Genomic DNA, 15,345 nt, shown 5'->3' with positions numbered 1-15,345 from the left:
TTATTTCTGAGAAACTATTGTTATAGTTTTTCTTAAAAAGTGCTCATATTTAATTTATCGAAATTAATTTTTTTGTACAATAATTTAACTCAAAATAAGTTTTAGCTGGTGTATTTCTTGCCAATAATCTATTATCTTAAAGGACAAAGCATTTTATTGTCTTGTTTTTAAGTAAATAGTGTAAATAATTTTTCGAAATTATTGTTTCAATATAGATGGTGCTACCTTACTAGGACCTACCCTAACTGTTAACATTTACCCTATATATAACTAATAGAAATCTTAATTACCTGGCTAGGATCAATCATACTTCGGCGACGTTCTCGACTTTGAATTGCTCTTTCACTAGGAATGAGTGGTGCCTCCCGAAGTCTTGATTCCTGCATCACAGGACTCAAAACAGTATTTGTCACGGCAATAACAGGTGCCAATTGAGTAACCGGAAGTCGTGAATTCCTTTGTGCCGCTGATTTTGACAATTGTTGCAAATCCTCCTCAGCTTTTGCAATTTCCGCTAAAGCTACATCAATATCGTGAGTGACATCGCGTCGTTTTAATTTCTCCTGCCAAACATGAAGCATCGCATCATTTTCAATTGTATCCTTTGTAATTGCTAAACTACTTGGTCTTCTTGGTGTATCCGTTAAATTGGAATTATCCAATTTAGTCTCATCCTGCTTCAATAAACCCAATTTCAATGGTGTTTCAATTTTCATTGGTTCCTCCTTTTTCAAGGGACTATCAATCTTTGGGGGCAATTCTGTTTTTAAAGGTTCCTCAATTTTTAGATCGAAATTCTCTACTTTTGAATTATTGGTGAATTTCATCGAATTATCCAATTTTGTATCTAATTTGTGTGATGATGTCTCTAGTTTTAGGCCAACTTCCTGTTTATCGGGATCCTGATTTTTCTTATAACGTCTCGTACGTCTGGCCGCTGAAAATCTGTCAAAGTTACCTGAGCCAAGGTCCCCATAAGAATTGCCTGGTTTCACAGCCTCACGTCCTTGGATTGAGTTACTGCATCTTTCTCGTTTGCACGGCTCCTTTTCAACTGGTTTGACTTCTTTTGGTGGACTGAAGACTCTTCTCGTTGCTGGTGGTGTTTCAATATTGTCCGAGTCAATTTCAATTTTATCACTGATCGTGTCCTCGTCGTGGCATTTTTTACCAATTTGAGATAATCTACGTTTCGCTGGTCCTTGAGAAACTGTCACTGGCTGTCGCAGATAAATTGTTAATTCATCTTGTGGCTCAGTGCTAATTATCTCGGGTATTTTGTTATTCTTTTTACGTTCCTCTTCTCTGATTGCCTAATAATCAAAACAAACATTATTATTTATTATTTTTCATTTTGAAATTTCAAATTTTGAGACAAATGAATAAGCTCTAGAATAAAATTAGAATTTTCATTTGATAGAATTTCATTAACTATTTAATTTACTTTTAGCCCAATTTTCATTTTTTCGAATTATTATTTAACAGAAATTTCATTCAAATAAATTTCTATGTTACAGAATTATTACTTTAAAAGAATTTTCATTTTACACAATTTTTATTTCATCAAAATTGAATGTGACAGAATTATTACATGCACAAATTTTCGTTAGACAAAATAGAAATATGAATTTTTATTTTACAGAAAGAATATTAGAAATAATTATTTTTTAAAGACGAATTTACATTTTACAAATTTTTTAAAATAATTACATTTTTACAGAATTTTAATTTGTTCGAATCTGTCAAAAAAATTTGCGCCAAAATTTTTAAGACAATTTATTCGGACAAATGAAAGTTCTGTAAAATAAAAATTAGGAGTTTTTAAAATTTTGTGAAATGCAAATTCGAACAAATGAAAATTTTGCCAGAAAAGAATTCTTCCTAATATTCTTTCTGTAAAATGAGAATTCGTTTAATTAACAATTTATTTGTTATATAAAAATTCATTTAAATGGAATTTTCGTTTAATAATAATAGTTCGAAAAAATAAAAATTTGGTTAAAAGTAAATTTGTAAATAGAATATAAAATTCTTAAATAATTGAAATTGTATGAATTCTAAAAAAATTTCATTTTTTCAAAAAATAAAAATTCTAAAAAGGTTAAATTTAAATTAAAATTTTTTTGATTATTTATATATTAAATATTGCTAGAAAAGATTGTTGACCTCTAATAATGGACGTTTACAAAAAGATAAATAAAATAGTTTATTTTAAATTAAAACGCCTATAATAAACAAAAGATTTCCATTTTAACTATCTCAAAAAAATTATAAAATTTTAAAGAATAATTAGTTGTTCTTTTAGGGCGCACTCACACCTCTGGCTGCCTGCACAGGCAGCCAGTGAGAGCCAATCAGAGAGTCAGTAGATTTAAATTTGAATTTTCTGTCTCTCTTACTCTTGTACGTTTTCTGCGTGGTGGGAGGCTGCCTGTGCAGGCAGCCAGAGGTGTGAGTGCGCCCTTAATTTAAAGAGTTTAAAATACAAATTGAATTTGAAAATATACACAATAACAACTTACTTTCTATGAAAAACTTTAAATGTGAGCATTTAATATTTAAGAGAAAAAAATTCAGAAAATTAATTAGAGAAATAAATTTAAAGTAGAATCAGTAATAATAATAATAATACAAACTTTCTAGGACAAGTATAAACAACGATTAAAGGAAACAAATTTATAAACAAAATTCTTTAACCCCTTCGCAGTCGAGTACCATATTAAAGGTTTTTGCGGTCGCTGAATCCAAATTTGAGGTCAGATTTTAAAAACTCAAAATGGCGGACCCAATATGGCCACCCAATATGTCGGAAAAATTTAAAGTTGATTCGATTCGTTCAAAATTTGGTACTCAGGGGTTTTTGGGGTCGTTGAATCCAAATTTAGTGTCAGATTTAAAAAATTCAAAATGGCGGACCCAATATGGCGGAAAAATTTAAAGTTGATTCCATTCGTTCAAAATTTGGTACTCGGGGGTTTTTTGGGTCGCTAAATCCAAATTTGACCTCAAATTTGGATTCAGAGACCCAAAAAACCCCCGAGTACCGAATTTTGAACGAATCGAATAAATTTTAAATTTTTCCGCTATATTGGGTCGCCATATTGGGTCCGCCATTTTAAATTTTTTAAATTTGACCTGAATTTTGGATTTAGCGACCCCAAAAACCCTAAAGGAAACATTTTTATGAAAATCAAGTAAATTTTTTAATTTTTTTGGACGCTATATTGGGTCTGCCATTTTGAATTTTTTAATTCTAACCTCAAATTCGGACTAAGCGACCCCGAAAACCTTAGTATACACATTAACACTCAATTCTAATTATGTTTAGTATTTTTTTTCTAATGTGGATATATATGTCCAAAATCATAAAGGTGGCACGACTTTTTTTTGGACATATACGGGCCATCGCCAGTCAAGGGGTATGAAATTAATTTACCAAAAAAAAATTGAAATTGACAATTAGTTTCTTGCTGTCTTAGAAAATAATTCTAATCTATAAAAAAATAATGAAACGAGCGAATTAACGTCAACTAATCGCAACGCACCTATTTATGTTATTTTAGTAAATTTGTATGAAATTAATAATTTGGGTTCCTTTAAGAGTTAAGGGTATGTGGGAACCTCACACGTGACCTAGTATGGGAAAATGTGTTTTGGTAGTATACGTCTTACTCTAAAATGAAAAAAAAAATTTTGTCTAAAATTTTGAGGAATAATAGATTTGGGTTCAAGGAATCTCGCTGTTTTCCGAAAAATACATAATTTTGTGTTAAATTATTAAAAAATGAAGTTTGAAAAGTGGCATTTTTAAACGAAAATGAAAACAAAGCTGGCGGCGCATACACAGACGTTGCTTGAGTGTGTCACTGCTCCAGTCAACAGCGCCAATTCGAGCGAGTGGCCGCTGAATGAAGTATGATATAATACATTATTTTACTATTTATTGCTTTATTTTTATTATTTTTGCGTTATGTTATAGTCATAATATTTATTGGCAAGTAGTGAAAATTGTGTATTAAATTTTTATAATAAATTTAACTATTATTTGTTTGTAACAATTAACTAATGGGTCTATATCAATATTCTACAATTCAGAGATCCAGTGGAGTAAATTTAAGTCCCTAACAATAAAAAAAAATTTAATATAAATTATTTTAAAAAAAAATTCCAAACTCGGTTGAGATGTATTGGTTCTAGACTTTTTTGAACCCTACTTTTTCATTTCAAACCACTTTGGCGGGCGGTATACGGCGCAAAAAAATTCAAAATCTCCGGTTATATTCGGAAATAAAATTTTTTTTTCAGGAATATAAAGACAAGAGTCCAAGGTATGTTACATATAAATTTCACGAGGGGGAATTTACTCAGGTAGTCAAGTGTACACTCTTCCTGTAATACTTGTGTAATAACGTGTAATACCGTGTAATAATGCGTTATTACGGTGCTGTAATAACGCAAAAAAATCTGTAATATCTCTGTAATAACGTGTAATAACTTAGTAATAAGGGTAATATGAGGTGTAATACCGGTAGTCAAGTCTACACGTTTTTAACTAGTAAATTCCCCCTCGAAATTTCATTATAATCCTTGCTATAGAAAGTATAAAAAAATACAAATTGTTTATAAAATCGTTATTAAAAATTAAAAATTTTTGAAATTTTTTTTTTCAATTGATTTAAAAGAATGGATATTCATTGACTACCAAAAAAATTGCCGATAATTTCTAGCAAACGAAATTTGAGTTATATTAATTTTTTTGAAAAATTATGCAAAAATTTGTTATTATTAAAAAAAATTATACAAAATTTTAATTTTGACAAACGGTTTAAAATGTTTTTTTGATTCGTTGTAAGCTACAGATTTTTACAATTGCTTTTATTTTTCCAAAAATGTAGAAAATTTTTACTCACGGTTGACTCATTATATTTTTACAAATATAGGAATTAAAAAAAGTTTTTGATACAATTTATTTTCTCTTTTCTTAAATGTCATTTTACGCATTGTCAAAAGATTAAATTTATATATATTCTATATCTGTATAAATTTATAATATATAAAATTATATAAATTATACAAAGTATTAAAAAAAAATTTTAGGTTCAAAGCAAGGTTATTTAGCAACATTGCTACAAGCTTACCATGCAAGCTTACTGAGAAATCTTGCGATAATCTTATTGTGTAATCTTGCAGTAACCTTACAGTGCAATCTTGCGGTAAGCTTACTATGCAAGTTTGGGTTAGGTGAGACATTTGAAGGTTACCTCAAGGTTACTGCAAGCTTACCTACTTTGGGTGTATTTAAGTCGTCTTTTTTATGTCTTCGGAACATTGACGCAATGTTCTAGGACAATTTGGAACGTTCTAAAGTCATCCTAAAGACATCTTGCTACCCACTGGGTAGTTTATCGTAAAAACTAATTTAATCTTGTGAAAGTGTTAAATTAAACAATAATATAGTAAAAAATAAAACTTGAATGATTTCAAGAAAACAGAAACAATTTAAGAGATAATTTTGGAAATAATTTTGTTTTTAAATTAATTTTACCTGTAAAGTACTTGAGCCCATCATATTTTCTGTACTTAAACGTGATCGAATCCTTCGTGAATATCTAGGATCAGTTTCTTCCATACTGTTTGGAACGTTGAGACTCGATTTCCTCCAAGCCGACTTGTCCTTTTGTGAAGAAAGTGGTTGAGCTTCTAAACAGAAAATTTTTCATTATAAATTAAAACTAATAATCACTTAGTACATATTATGTTTTCATTGTAATTAATTATTATTATTTATTTTTAAATATTGTAATATTTTTAATTATAAGACGTTAAAGTTTAACAAAATTTGTAATTTTAAATCAATTCAAAAATTTTAATTTTATATATAAATTATTTATTTTTATAACTCTAGCTCATAAATTACTTAAAAATTAAAAATTTTTTTTTCACCCTCTATAGCTTCCATGGTTCGCATGACATCCGTTTTCTCGACAGATGGACGCCAATCATAAACGTCAGTTTTACAGTATCTTTCATGCAAATTCTCCTCATTCGGAATGTTTGCTAATGAATTTTTCCCTTCGCTCTCTAAAAAGAAAAATATTTCATTTTTTTATTATATAAAAAAATTTTAATTTAAAAGAAAAAGTTAAAACTTTATTCTTTTACAATATTTATTAATATCATTATTATTAATATTATCATTAATATTATTTTCAGATTTATTAATTTTACTACTTTTATATTTATATTTATTTTTCTTTTACAAAAATTTGTTAATAATTTTGATTTAAAATAAAACTTTTAAATGAATTTTGATATTTAAATGTTTTTGTGTTAAAGAAATTATTTTTAATAAAGTTTTTTTTAAATTTATAATAATTAAAAAAAAAAATACCTGAATCTTCGAACGATCTGCGATTGGCCTGCAATTGTTTTGCTTTTCGTTGAAGCTCTTCACCAGCTCTTTCCTCTTTTTCGTTTTCCGAAAGCCAAGCCTCAATTTTTTGCCTCCATGCTTTTCTGTTAATTTATTCAAATAATTTATTTAATTAAATTAAAAGTTCTGCAATTAAATGTCAAAATGTGGTACAAAAAAAATTTTAAATAATGTTAAAAAATATCAAAAGAATAACAAAATTTGTCGTGAATGATAACTAAAAATGGTAACAAAAAGGTAAAATAATAAATATTGCAAAATGCATTAAAATAATTCATTTTTATAAATAAACAATTAAAATAATATCTAAAGCTGTTAATATTGACAAAATTGTAAAATAATTCATTTTTTACCAAAAAAAAACTTGTTTTTAATAATTACCCAGTGGGTTTTGCTTCTTCCTCTTGTAAAAATGGTTTAGTTTCGACAAGAGGTGACGGTGAATTTGGTCTTTCCCTGTCGCCTGAGAAATCTGCATTTAATAGATCACCTCTTCGAGGTTGACCCCTTGCTCTCTTAGCCCAAGATCGATCTGACAATTAATGGAAATTATTAGAATTTCAATTATTATAAATATGACAATATAATATAAAAAGAGTACACACAGAAATAAAAAAATTTAATATAAAAAAAAAATTAATACAGAAAATAAAAAGTAAATAATTTATGCAAAAATGTAAAATTATTTACCCAAACTACCCCAAGATTTTCTTTCCCTGTTATTATCTTGACCAGTTGTTCTTAAAAAGTCCATTAAATTTCCATCATCATCTTCGCAAGGAATACGACTTCTTCGTCGACGAAGAGTACCATTTGGTGTAATATCTAAAAATATTAAATATTTTCAGAAAATTCCAAAATTTATTTTCTAATTTATAATTAATTTACATTGAAATTTTTTTTTAAAATTTAGATCACTGATTATGAATTTGACATTAAATTCGTAATCAAGAACCAAGAAACACTCCTGAGAAATAAGTTTCGAGTGATTTCAATTAATTTTTAAAAATTTTTCCATTTCAAATTGTTTTAAAAAACTAACAAACGTCAGCCATATTAAATTTGTTTTAAAAAAATCCATATCGCCATATTGGATCCGCCATTTTTAGGGGCCGTCTATATATTACGTAACGTTTAAGGGGGAAGGGAGGGTTACCAGACACTGTTATGGTCTTGTTACGATGGGGGAGAGGGGGGTCGAAGTATAGTGTTACGTAACAAATTAAAAAATTATTTATTGAATGAAAAAAATAATCACATGAAGTAATAATGAAACTATTTTCACTAGCATAAATTTTGGCGGGTATTCTCTGTTAATTCTTTCTACAAGTGATACACCGATTGGTAGTTTATTTTCTTATCTCAGGGTGCAGTCTCTCTGCTTTAAAAATCAAGAACGCACGAGCGACTGCACTCTGAGACTATGATCATGAACAAGTGACAGACAAGTGAACTTAACCTTATTTATAACAGAAACGATATGGTCATACCTTTAGTTCTGTGTTTACGAAATAAAATTCTAGTTGGTCGCAATAGACATCCAAAATAAAACGAGGTGAAAAAAATCTCAAATTTGCTATGTGTGTGGTGTTAATATTTATTGCACGTTAGTATAAACGAATTTTATATTGTTTACTGTTTTGTTTTTCTTCTGAAATGCTTGTTCAGTGTTTGATGCTTGAATTTGCGCTTAAAATATTTTTCAATTATATTAACTTATATTTATATATGAAATGCAACGTTAAATATTAATTTTTCACGATTAATGATATAACAATTTGATTTAATTGTATGTTTTGAAGATGTTAACGGACCAAGTTTTTTTTAACCACATTTATAGAAAATATTCGAAAAAATTCAAACATGCGACCGAGTCTGAGAAAACGGTGTTATCAACAATATTTTTTTTAAACAATCGCATTGTATTTTTTAAACTTGAAAATATAAGAAAATATTTCGTTGTCGTTTAATTGATAAATTATAATCATTTTAAAAAAATCAAAATGTTACGTAACAAAAGTGGGGGAGGGGGGGTCTTTATCTACTGTTACGGTAGTGTTACGAGGGGGGAGGGGGGTCTAAAATTGCCAAAAAAGCGTTACGTAATATGTGGACGACCCCTTAGTTTTGAAAAGTAGATATTGGATTTTTAATCAGCGACCTCAGAATACCACGATTTGATTCAATATTTTAAATTTTGAAAATCTGAAAATTTTTTACCAAGAAAACTTTGAATTATGAAGTTTTCAAAGAAATCTATTCAAATTCTAAGTTTTTTTTATTTTTAAGACAATACTGTTTCGTTTATTTTGAATTAACTTACCAGGAGAGTAGGTGTCTTCTTTGGTAGATAGCTGATCTGGACCACCGGAACAAGAACCCAATCTTCTTCTTATATTCGGTGATCCAGTGGTAGAAATATCTTCGTCTGACGTCACCACTCCATTTTGCAGTCTTTTGATCTTGAATAAAAGAACAAAAAATTAATTTCAATAAAACAACTTCACTTAATTTGTCAATAAATTGAATTAAATGAAAGTTGAATTCAAACAATACCTTGGGATCACTGCGACTATATTTTTGCGGCATCGCAATGTCGAAAATTCCATAATCTATTAGATTATATTCTGATTCTGAGCCTGGAGTCTCCACTTGATTGTAAACTAAAAATGATAAAAAAATTTCTTTTTAGAATTTAAATTACCTTTATGAAATAATTTAATTTTATTCATATCTTTTAACCAAACTTTAAAAGGCAGTATATCGAAAATTCTAAATAAGTTGAAGAAGCGCTTTAAGTGTTTCCAGTGTCAGCTGCGAGAAAAGTTTGACTCCGTCTAACGTAGGATGTAAATGTAGGAAGGGCAACGCGTAGAGCCTTCTGATTGTGAGTATGTCGAGTGCCAACAGCAGAAGGTCCACCTTCAGCCCGATTCACTCTGAGGTGGATGATGAGGCGATCCTCGAAGATTGAGAAACCTGTCTAAAGCTTAAAAGGAGGAGACGGAGTGTCTCATTAAGATTGAGGAGGAGGTTGAAAAGATGCTGAGGTCTTGCGACATTCAGAGGAATGTAAATAGTATGGTGAAGGATGGTCTCAAAATCATCCAGGTCCTCTTAAGTGAAGTAAAGACTATTCATGAAAAGGCTGATTAGTCGGATTACGCCTTAGGAACGACTTTCGGTAACGCAGAGGACAACCGCGAAGAGAGGAAAAAAAGATGAGAGCGTCATTTTAGGCGACATCTGAGGCATGTTATCAATGATGCCCGGAAACTTCCAAGAAAATTGGAGGATTTGTCTCCCATGAAAGCGGAGAAAATGGCAACGGAAGTTCCAAAGCCAAAGAGTCAGAGATAAGAAAAACGGAGACAAGAGGACCGACCAGGGTCGTCCGAGTTGCTGGTGGAAAGTCGTATGCTGACGTTCGGAGCAAACTTCGCAAGGAGATAAATCCGGAAGTCAGACACACGAGAGTAGTAGGTGTTAGGCCTATTAAAAACGGAGATCTCCTTATAAGAATCACAGACGAATCCAATAAGTAGGCTTTCACCGCAAATGTTGCCAAGGCGGTAGGAAGTATGAAGAAGGTACAGTCTGTGAATAGAAAAGTTACGCTTGAGATTTGCGACTTGGATTGCCTTATCCAGGAAGAAGAAGTGCAACAAAGGTACTCCAAAAGCCAGGAAGCAGGAAGGTGACGACCCTAGGACCCAACAAGATAGGGATGAAGCTCGCAGTTGTAGTGTAAAGATTAGTCCGGCCAAAGAGTGTGGTTTTTAGCAGGTCAACCAGACTCCTAATATTAAAATAGGAGGTAATTCCAACAAAGAGGCTTTCACCGCGAAAGTTACCAAGGGGGAATGGGTTGATTACACAGCCACACAAAAAAAAAAAGTACCCGGGCCGGGGAATGAGACCACCATTTCTTGATGTATTTTGATGCGCTGAACACGAATCTGAAGTCCGTTTAGCTCCATCACGTCAGGATTTTGACATAACCTCAAAAAACATAGCTGATTTTAAATGACAGGAGAAATTTTTTAAATAATGGCAGATTTGTTTGAATCTTGTTACTCGGGGGTTTTTGGGGTCGCTGATTACGAATTTAACGTCAGATTTATAAAATTCAAAATGGCGGATTCAATATGGCGGACGAATTTTTAAAAAGTAGTTGGATTTTTACGAAAATTGGTATCTAGGGGTTTTGGGAGTCGCTGATTACAAATTTATCGTCAGATTATTCAAATTCAAAATGGCGGATCCAATATGGCAAACGAGTTTTTAAAAAATAGTTGAATTTTTATGTAACTTGGCCGATACTGGGGTTCCGAGTCCCTGCATCGTAATACGTTTCCTACGTGTGTCTGCCATGACGGCATCAAAGCCATTATCCAGGGACTTAGCCGGATAGCGGACAAACTCCGTTGTCCACCGTCACCGCGTGGAGGTACCCTGGATGCAGACACATGTAGAAACATAAAGATATTTGACCACCGTACTATATCTGCCATTTTACATTTGAATAATCTGACGTTAAATTCGTAATCAGCGACTCCAAAAAACCCCATGATACCAATTTTTGTAAAAATCCAACTACTTTTTAAAAATTTGTCCGCCATATTGGATCCGCCATTTTGAATTTGTATAATCTGACGATAAATTTGTAATCAGCGACTCCCAAAACCCCTAGATACCAATTTTCGTAAAAATCCAACTACTTTTTAAAAATTCGTCCGCCATATTGGATCCGCCATTTTGAATTTATTAAATCTGACGTTAAATTCGTAATCAGCGACCCCAAAAACCCCCGAGTAACAAGATTCAAGCAAATCTGCCATTATTTAAAAAATTTCTCCTGTCATATAAAATCAGCTATGTTTTTTGAGGTTATGTCAAAATCCTGACGTGATGGAGCTAAACGGACTTCAGATTCGTGTTCAGCGCATCAAAATACATCAAGAAATGATGGTCTCATTTCCCGGCCCGGGTACTTTTTTTTTTGTGTGGCTGTGTTATCCTTCAAGGAAGGAAGTATTGCTTCCAGTCTCGCGCTCTGAGGTGAAGCGTCCTAGAGGCTAAGTAACGGTATAGATGCCCCAGTAGTAGAAGTACGACGAAGGCAAATAAAGAAAAGAGGGAGGAAGCATCTTCAGGAAAGAAGGACATCAAGGCAACGAAATGTACCGAAGCTTTAGCGTCAAAATTCGAAAACACAGGAGACAAGGGGATCAACGATGATTATCCAAGTCGGTCTAGGATTGTCGTATGTTGATGATTTGGGTAACCTTCGTAATGATGTCAACCACACGAGAGTGATGGGAGCGAGGCCTAACAGAAGAGGAGATCTTCTGATTAAAATTACTGCAGAAGTTGCCAAGGTGGTCTAGGACATGGGTATGGTACAGATGGTAAATCGAAGGTCACATTTGAAATCCTCGACTTGAATTGCCTTTCTCATGAAGAAGAAGTTCTACAATTGCTGGAAAAGAAACTCGGGAAGCCAGGATGCAGAAAAATAATAGTCTTAGGATCCAACCGCTGAAGAATAAAGATTACAGATGTTGTCACCAAACCAAACGTAATGGATAGGCTTCTATCTGCGAGATTTTAGATAGCTAAGACCTTTATTTAGAATCTCATCAGGACAAGCAATTTTTGCCATGGAGGATCAAAAAAGTCACACAAGAATTAGGACTAGGCTATGCCTAAATTAATTTAATAAAATGTCTATGACAATAGTATCATAGGAGGAAGAATACTCTTATCTAAAACATATCTTTCTCAAACGCAGATTTCCAAAGGTTACACATATTTTTTCACTTCCCTTATAACAAAAAATAAATAAAATTAACTTACGGAGTCTCTTTTTTGCGAGTAATTGTTCTTCTCTCTGTTTCCGTCTGGCCTGTACTTGTTCCTCTTGAATTTTTCGCCGTTCATTTTCAGCAATTGCTTGATTGAACTTTTGGCAAAAATGATGAAAGACACGAAAACATTCTTCAATTTTAAATGTATTTGAATCCTCGCAAAAGAATTCAGCGAGTGATTTTCTCACTCCCTCCAATTCTTCCATGTCTCTCTTTAATTGATCCATTTCTTGTTCTGCCATCTGAAAATTTAAATTTCTTAATGTTTGCGAGTCTTAAATTTTATAATTTCTCTGTTATTCCTCTTTGAAACGAAAAAATCACCTGTAAAAATTGGGCCATTTGTTCCTGAATATCAGCTTCCGTTGAAGACAACTGTATTTGGCTTTTGATTTTCTTGATCTTTGTATCAAGACAATTGAATTCATTGTTAAGTTGTTCGACAGTGGTTCTACAAATAATTTATTTAAAAAAAAAATTAATTTTAAAAATATAATTTAGTGTGTGTCATTAAAAAATATTTCTAATGTCAGTGCAAAAATTATAGATAAAAATTTATTTAAGCTAATGAAAAGAGCAAATTACTTTGTAGCTGAATCTAAAGTTGTCATTCCTCGTGCAAAATTGAGCAAGTCCTTTCTCTTTCTCTCAGCTTGCTGCAACACAAAGATATTTTTCATGTAGTGTATATAGTATTTTTTTAATGAAGAATAAATTATTTGAAAAAGTAACAACTTTCCTAAAAATAAAAATATTAATTAATTTTACCATAGCGACATAATGAATGAGATTCATTCCTGGTTTATTGGCACGAATTTCCGTCAATTTTTGTAGTGACGATAATTTTACCCCTGCTGCATTTCCCGCATATCCTCCCTAAAATAATATTATATATATTTATAAAAATACATATATAAATCCCTTAATAGTAATTATATTAATAATTTTAAAATTATATTAAAAAAATGGTTTTTCAAAATGGTAATTTTTTTTATAAACTGATTGTCACTTTTCTTACGGAATTCAAAAAATTTCCAGCGACCAAAACCATGTAAAGTACTTCTTGAAGAGGTTTATTCGTCATAAGATCCTCGCCAGCGAGAATCATCGAATTGATGCTGGGTTCCAAGTATCCCATATTTGCAGCAAATTCTTCTTTGAGTAACATACACTCGATTCGTAATTTATAGCTATCATAAATTAATAATAAAAAATATATTACTAAAAATAAACTAAATGCATTTTTATAAAAAATTCAATATAAATTTTGAATTTTCATGTGGGCGATTTTCCAAAAAGAGAACATTTTCATGTCACTGAGCAAATAAAATTGGCCACGACACGTTATGGGTCCTTAAATTCTGTCTCAACGCAAAATTCGGGTCATAGCAGATGCAAAAATTCACAGAACGTGGAATAAATGTGAAAAATTAAAGAAATTTATTTAGAGGCCAAAATTAAATAATTAATTATTTTTGCGAGAATTGTTGCTGTGTCATTTTAAATTACATTTTATATTCATTGACCGACACTTCCATCTTTTGTCATTACAATATCTCTTATAGAAGAAACTTATAAATTCTTGCTTGCTACCAGACGTCAGCATAGAAGCTGATCAAAGAATCACTGATGTTGAGGATACACCTAGGAATTTAATAAAGTTGCTGCTAATAATTCTGAACTTATCACGAACATACAATCAGTTGATAACGCTTTTCTAATTATTAAATTTGTAATGAATTGATTATCATAAAAACAGCTAAAGTATTTCTAGGAGCTGCATATTCTGTGTCAACATTAGGTATATTAATTGCAATGTTGGTTCCAATATTGTGGGTTCGACATGCGATAGATTAAAAGAAGACAAATTCTTGACCAGTCATTCACGGTTGTTTTACACATGATGGGTCCCATTTCAAGCAGGTTAACATCATGTGCAGGCGTCATGCGTTCACGAATCATTAATTTCTCCTAATTGAGCGTCTCCGTCAAAGCGGTACTTAACCAGAAGAGTACGACCCTCTGTGCTCTTTCTAGTCGCCTTTTACGACATACAGTCGGCTACAGGTACCCTATTTTGAAGCCAGAGTCAACAAGGGAAGTTCAGTTTCTGTCAGTAACATGGGAAATCGTGAATAGATTAGATCCAGATTATCGTGGAAGGAGGAAGTGAATTAAAAAGGACTGGAAGTACATTGAGCCTTCTCAGTGTTAGCACAGCAGCATAAGTGATGCTATCATGATACCTTCGGATATAGATGCGGAGGACATCGACGAACAATTCGAGAAGTTGAGGCAGAGATGCTACAAAGAATCGAAAATAAGGTCCAGAAGATGCTGAGGTATTGCGACGTACAGGGGAACGTTAACTGAATGATTCAGTCCGGGTTAATAACCCTTCTAGCCATAATCAACAAGGCAAAGAAGAAGCATAAACAAGGGGACAGCGGGAATTGAGTAATCTATTTGAAACACCTTCTAAAAAGAAGTTAGATGGGGTCCGTTGTACCTTGCCTATTAGCTTACCAACGGTATGACTCCTATGGACTGTAGTCCTCGTTCAACTTATCTCTTTTCCAGTAATTCGCAAATTGATTCTTTACTCTCACTGTGTATCGTCGTTCAAACATTCGTTCAACAGTCTTTGTACTACAGCACTGACTCTCACTTTAATTTAAAGCGATCGTTTTCCGTAAGATTAGATGGAACACTACAGACCCTTGACTTAGGGCGGGATTTTTCTGTCCTTAGGAACTATGCTGGTTCTTGCCCGAGTTTTTATACCGCAAATCACACATCGACAGTTTCAAAGAAGACTAATCACTTTTGGATCAGTTTCTTCTTAATCGTCTTGCTCTTAGCTATGTGAGTTTTTAACCAAAGCCCCCACGAGTCCAACACCAAATGACCAGGCAGAACTCTTTCTTCGCTCAAGCAAGGAAAGCTTCCCGGGCACCTGATCACCGTGGTACCATTAGACTCAGGTACGAGTGCCAGTTTAAGGATTCTATCTAAGCCTTGAACCTGGCCGCTCCTTCCTTC

General features: G+C 32.2%; 1 protein-coding gene across 3 annotated transcripts in view; it reads right to left on the bottom strand.

Annotated features, from left to right (window-relative positions):
- LOC127284982 (uncharacterized) overlaps positions 1-15,345 on the bottom strand; it is an 83,269-nt gene that overhangs the window by 10,980 nt on the left and 56,944 nt on the right. For all 3 annotated transcript variants that reach the window (XM_051310726.1, XM_051310727.1, XM_051310729.1), the window contains 13 exons: positions 13,322-13,493; positions 13,072-13,179; positions 12,889-12,959; positions 12,628-12,754; positions 12,293-12,545; positions 8,990-9,096; positions 8,757-8,895; positions 7,124-7,258; positions 6,815-6,965; positions 6,392-6,516; positions 5,944-6,081; positions 5,546-5,700; positions 291-1,313 (listed from right to left, as the gene is read on the bottom strand). In XM_051310726.1, the coding sequence (XP_051166683.1) occupies positions 291-1,313; positions 5,546-5,700; positions 5,944-6,081; positions 6,392-6,516; positions 6,815-6,965; positions 7,124-7,258; positions 8,757-8,895; positions 8,990-9,096; positions 12,293-12,545; positions 12,628-12,754; positions 12,889-12,959; positions 13,072-13,179; positions 13,322-13,493 (2,704 nt within the window). The remainder of the gene's footprint in view (positions 1-290; positions 1,314-5,545; positions 5,701-5,943; positions 6,082-6,391; positions 6,517-6,814; positions 6,966-7,123; positions 7,259-8,756; positions 8,896-8,989; positions 9,097-12,292; positions 12,546-12,627; positions 12,755-12,888; positions 12,960-13,071; positions 13,180-13,321; positions 13,494-15,345) is intronic.

This window comes from Leptopilina boulardi, unplaced genomic scaffold (genome assembly GCF_019393585.1).
Source record: "Leptopilina boulardi isolate dan_hultmark-lab unplaced genomic scaffold, ZJU_Lbou_2.1 LbouV2_327, whole genome shotgun sequence".
NCBI lineage: Eukaryota > Metazoa > Arthropoda > Insecta > Hymenoptera > Figitidae > Leptopilina > Leptopilina boulardi.
Note: the sequence above shows the minus strand (reverse complement) of the source record. Positions and strands in the feature narration are given on the sequence as shown.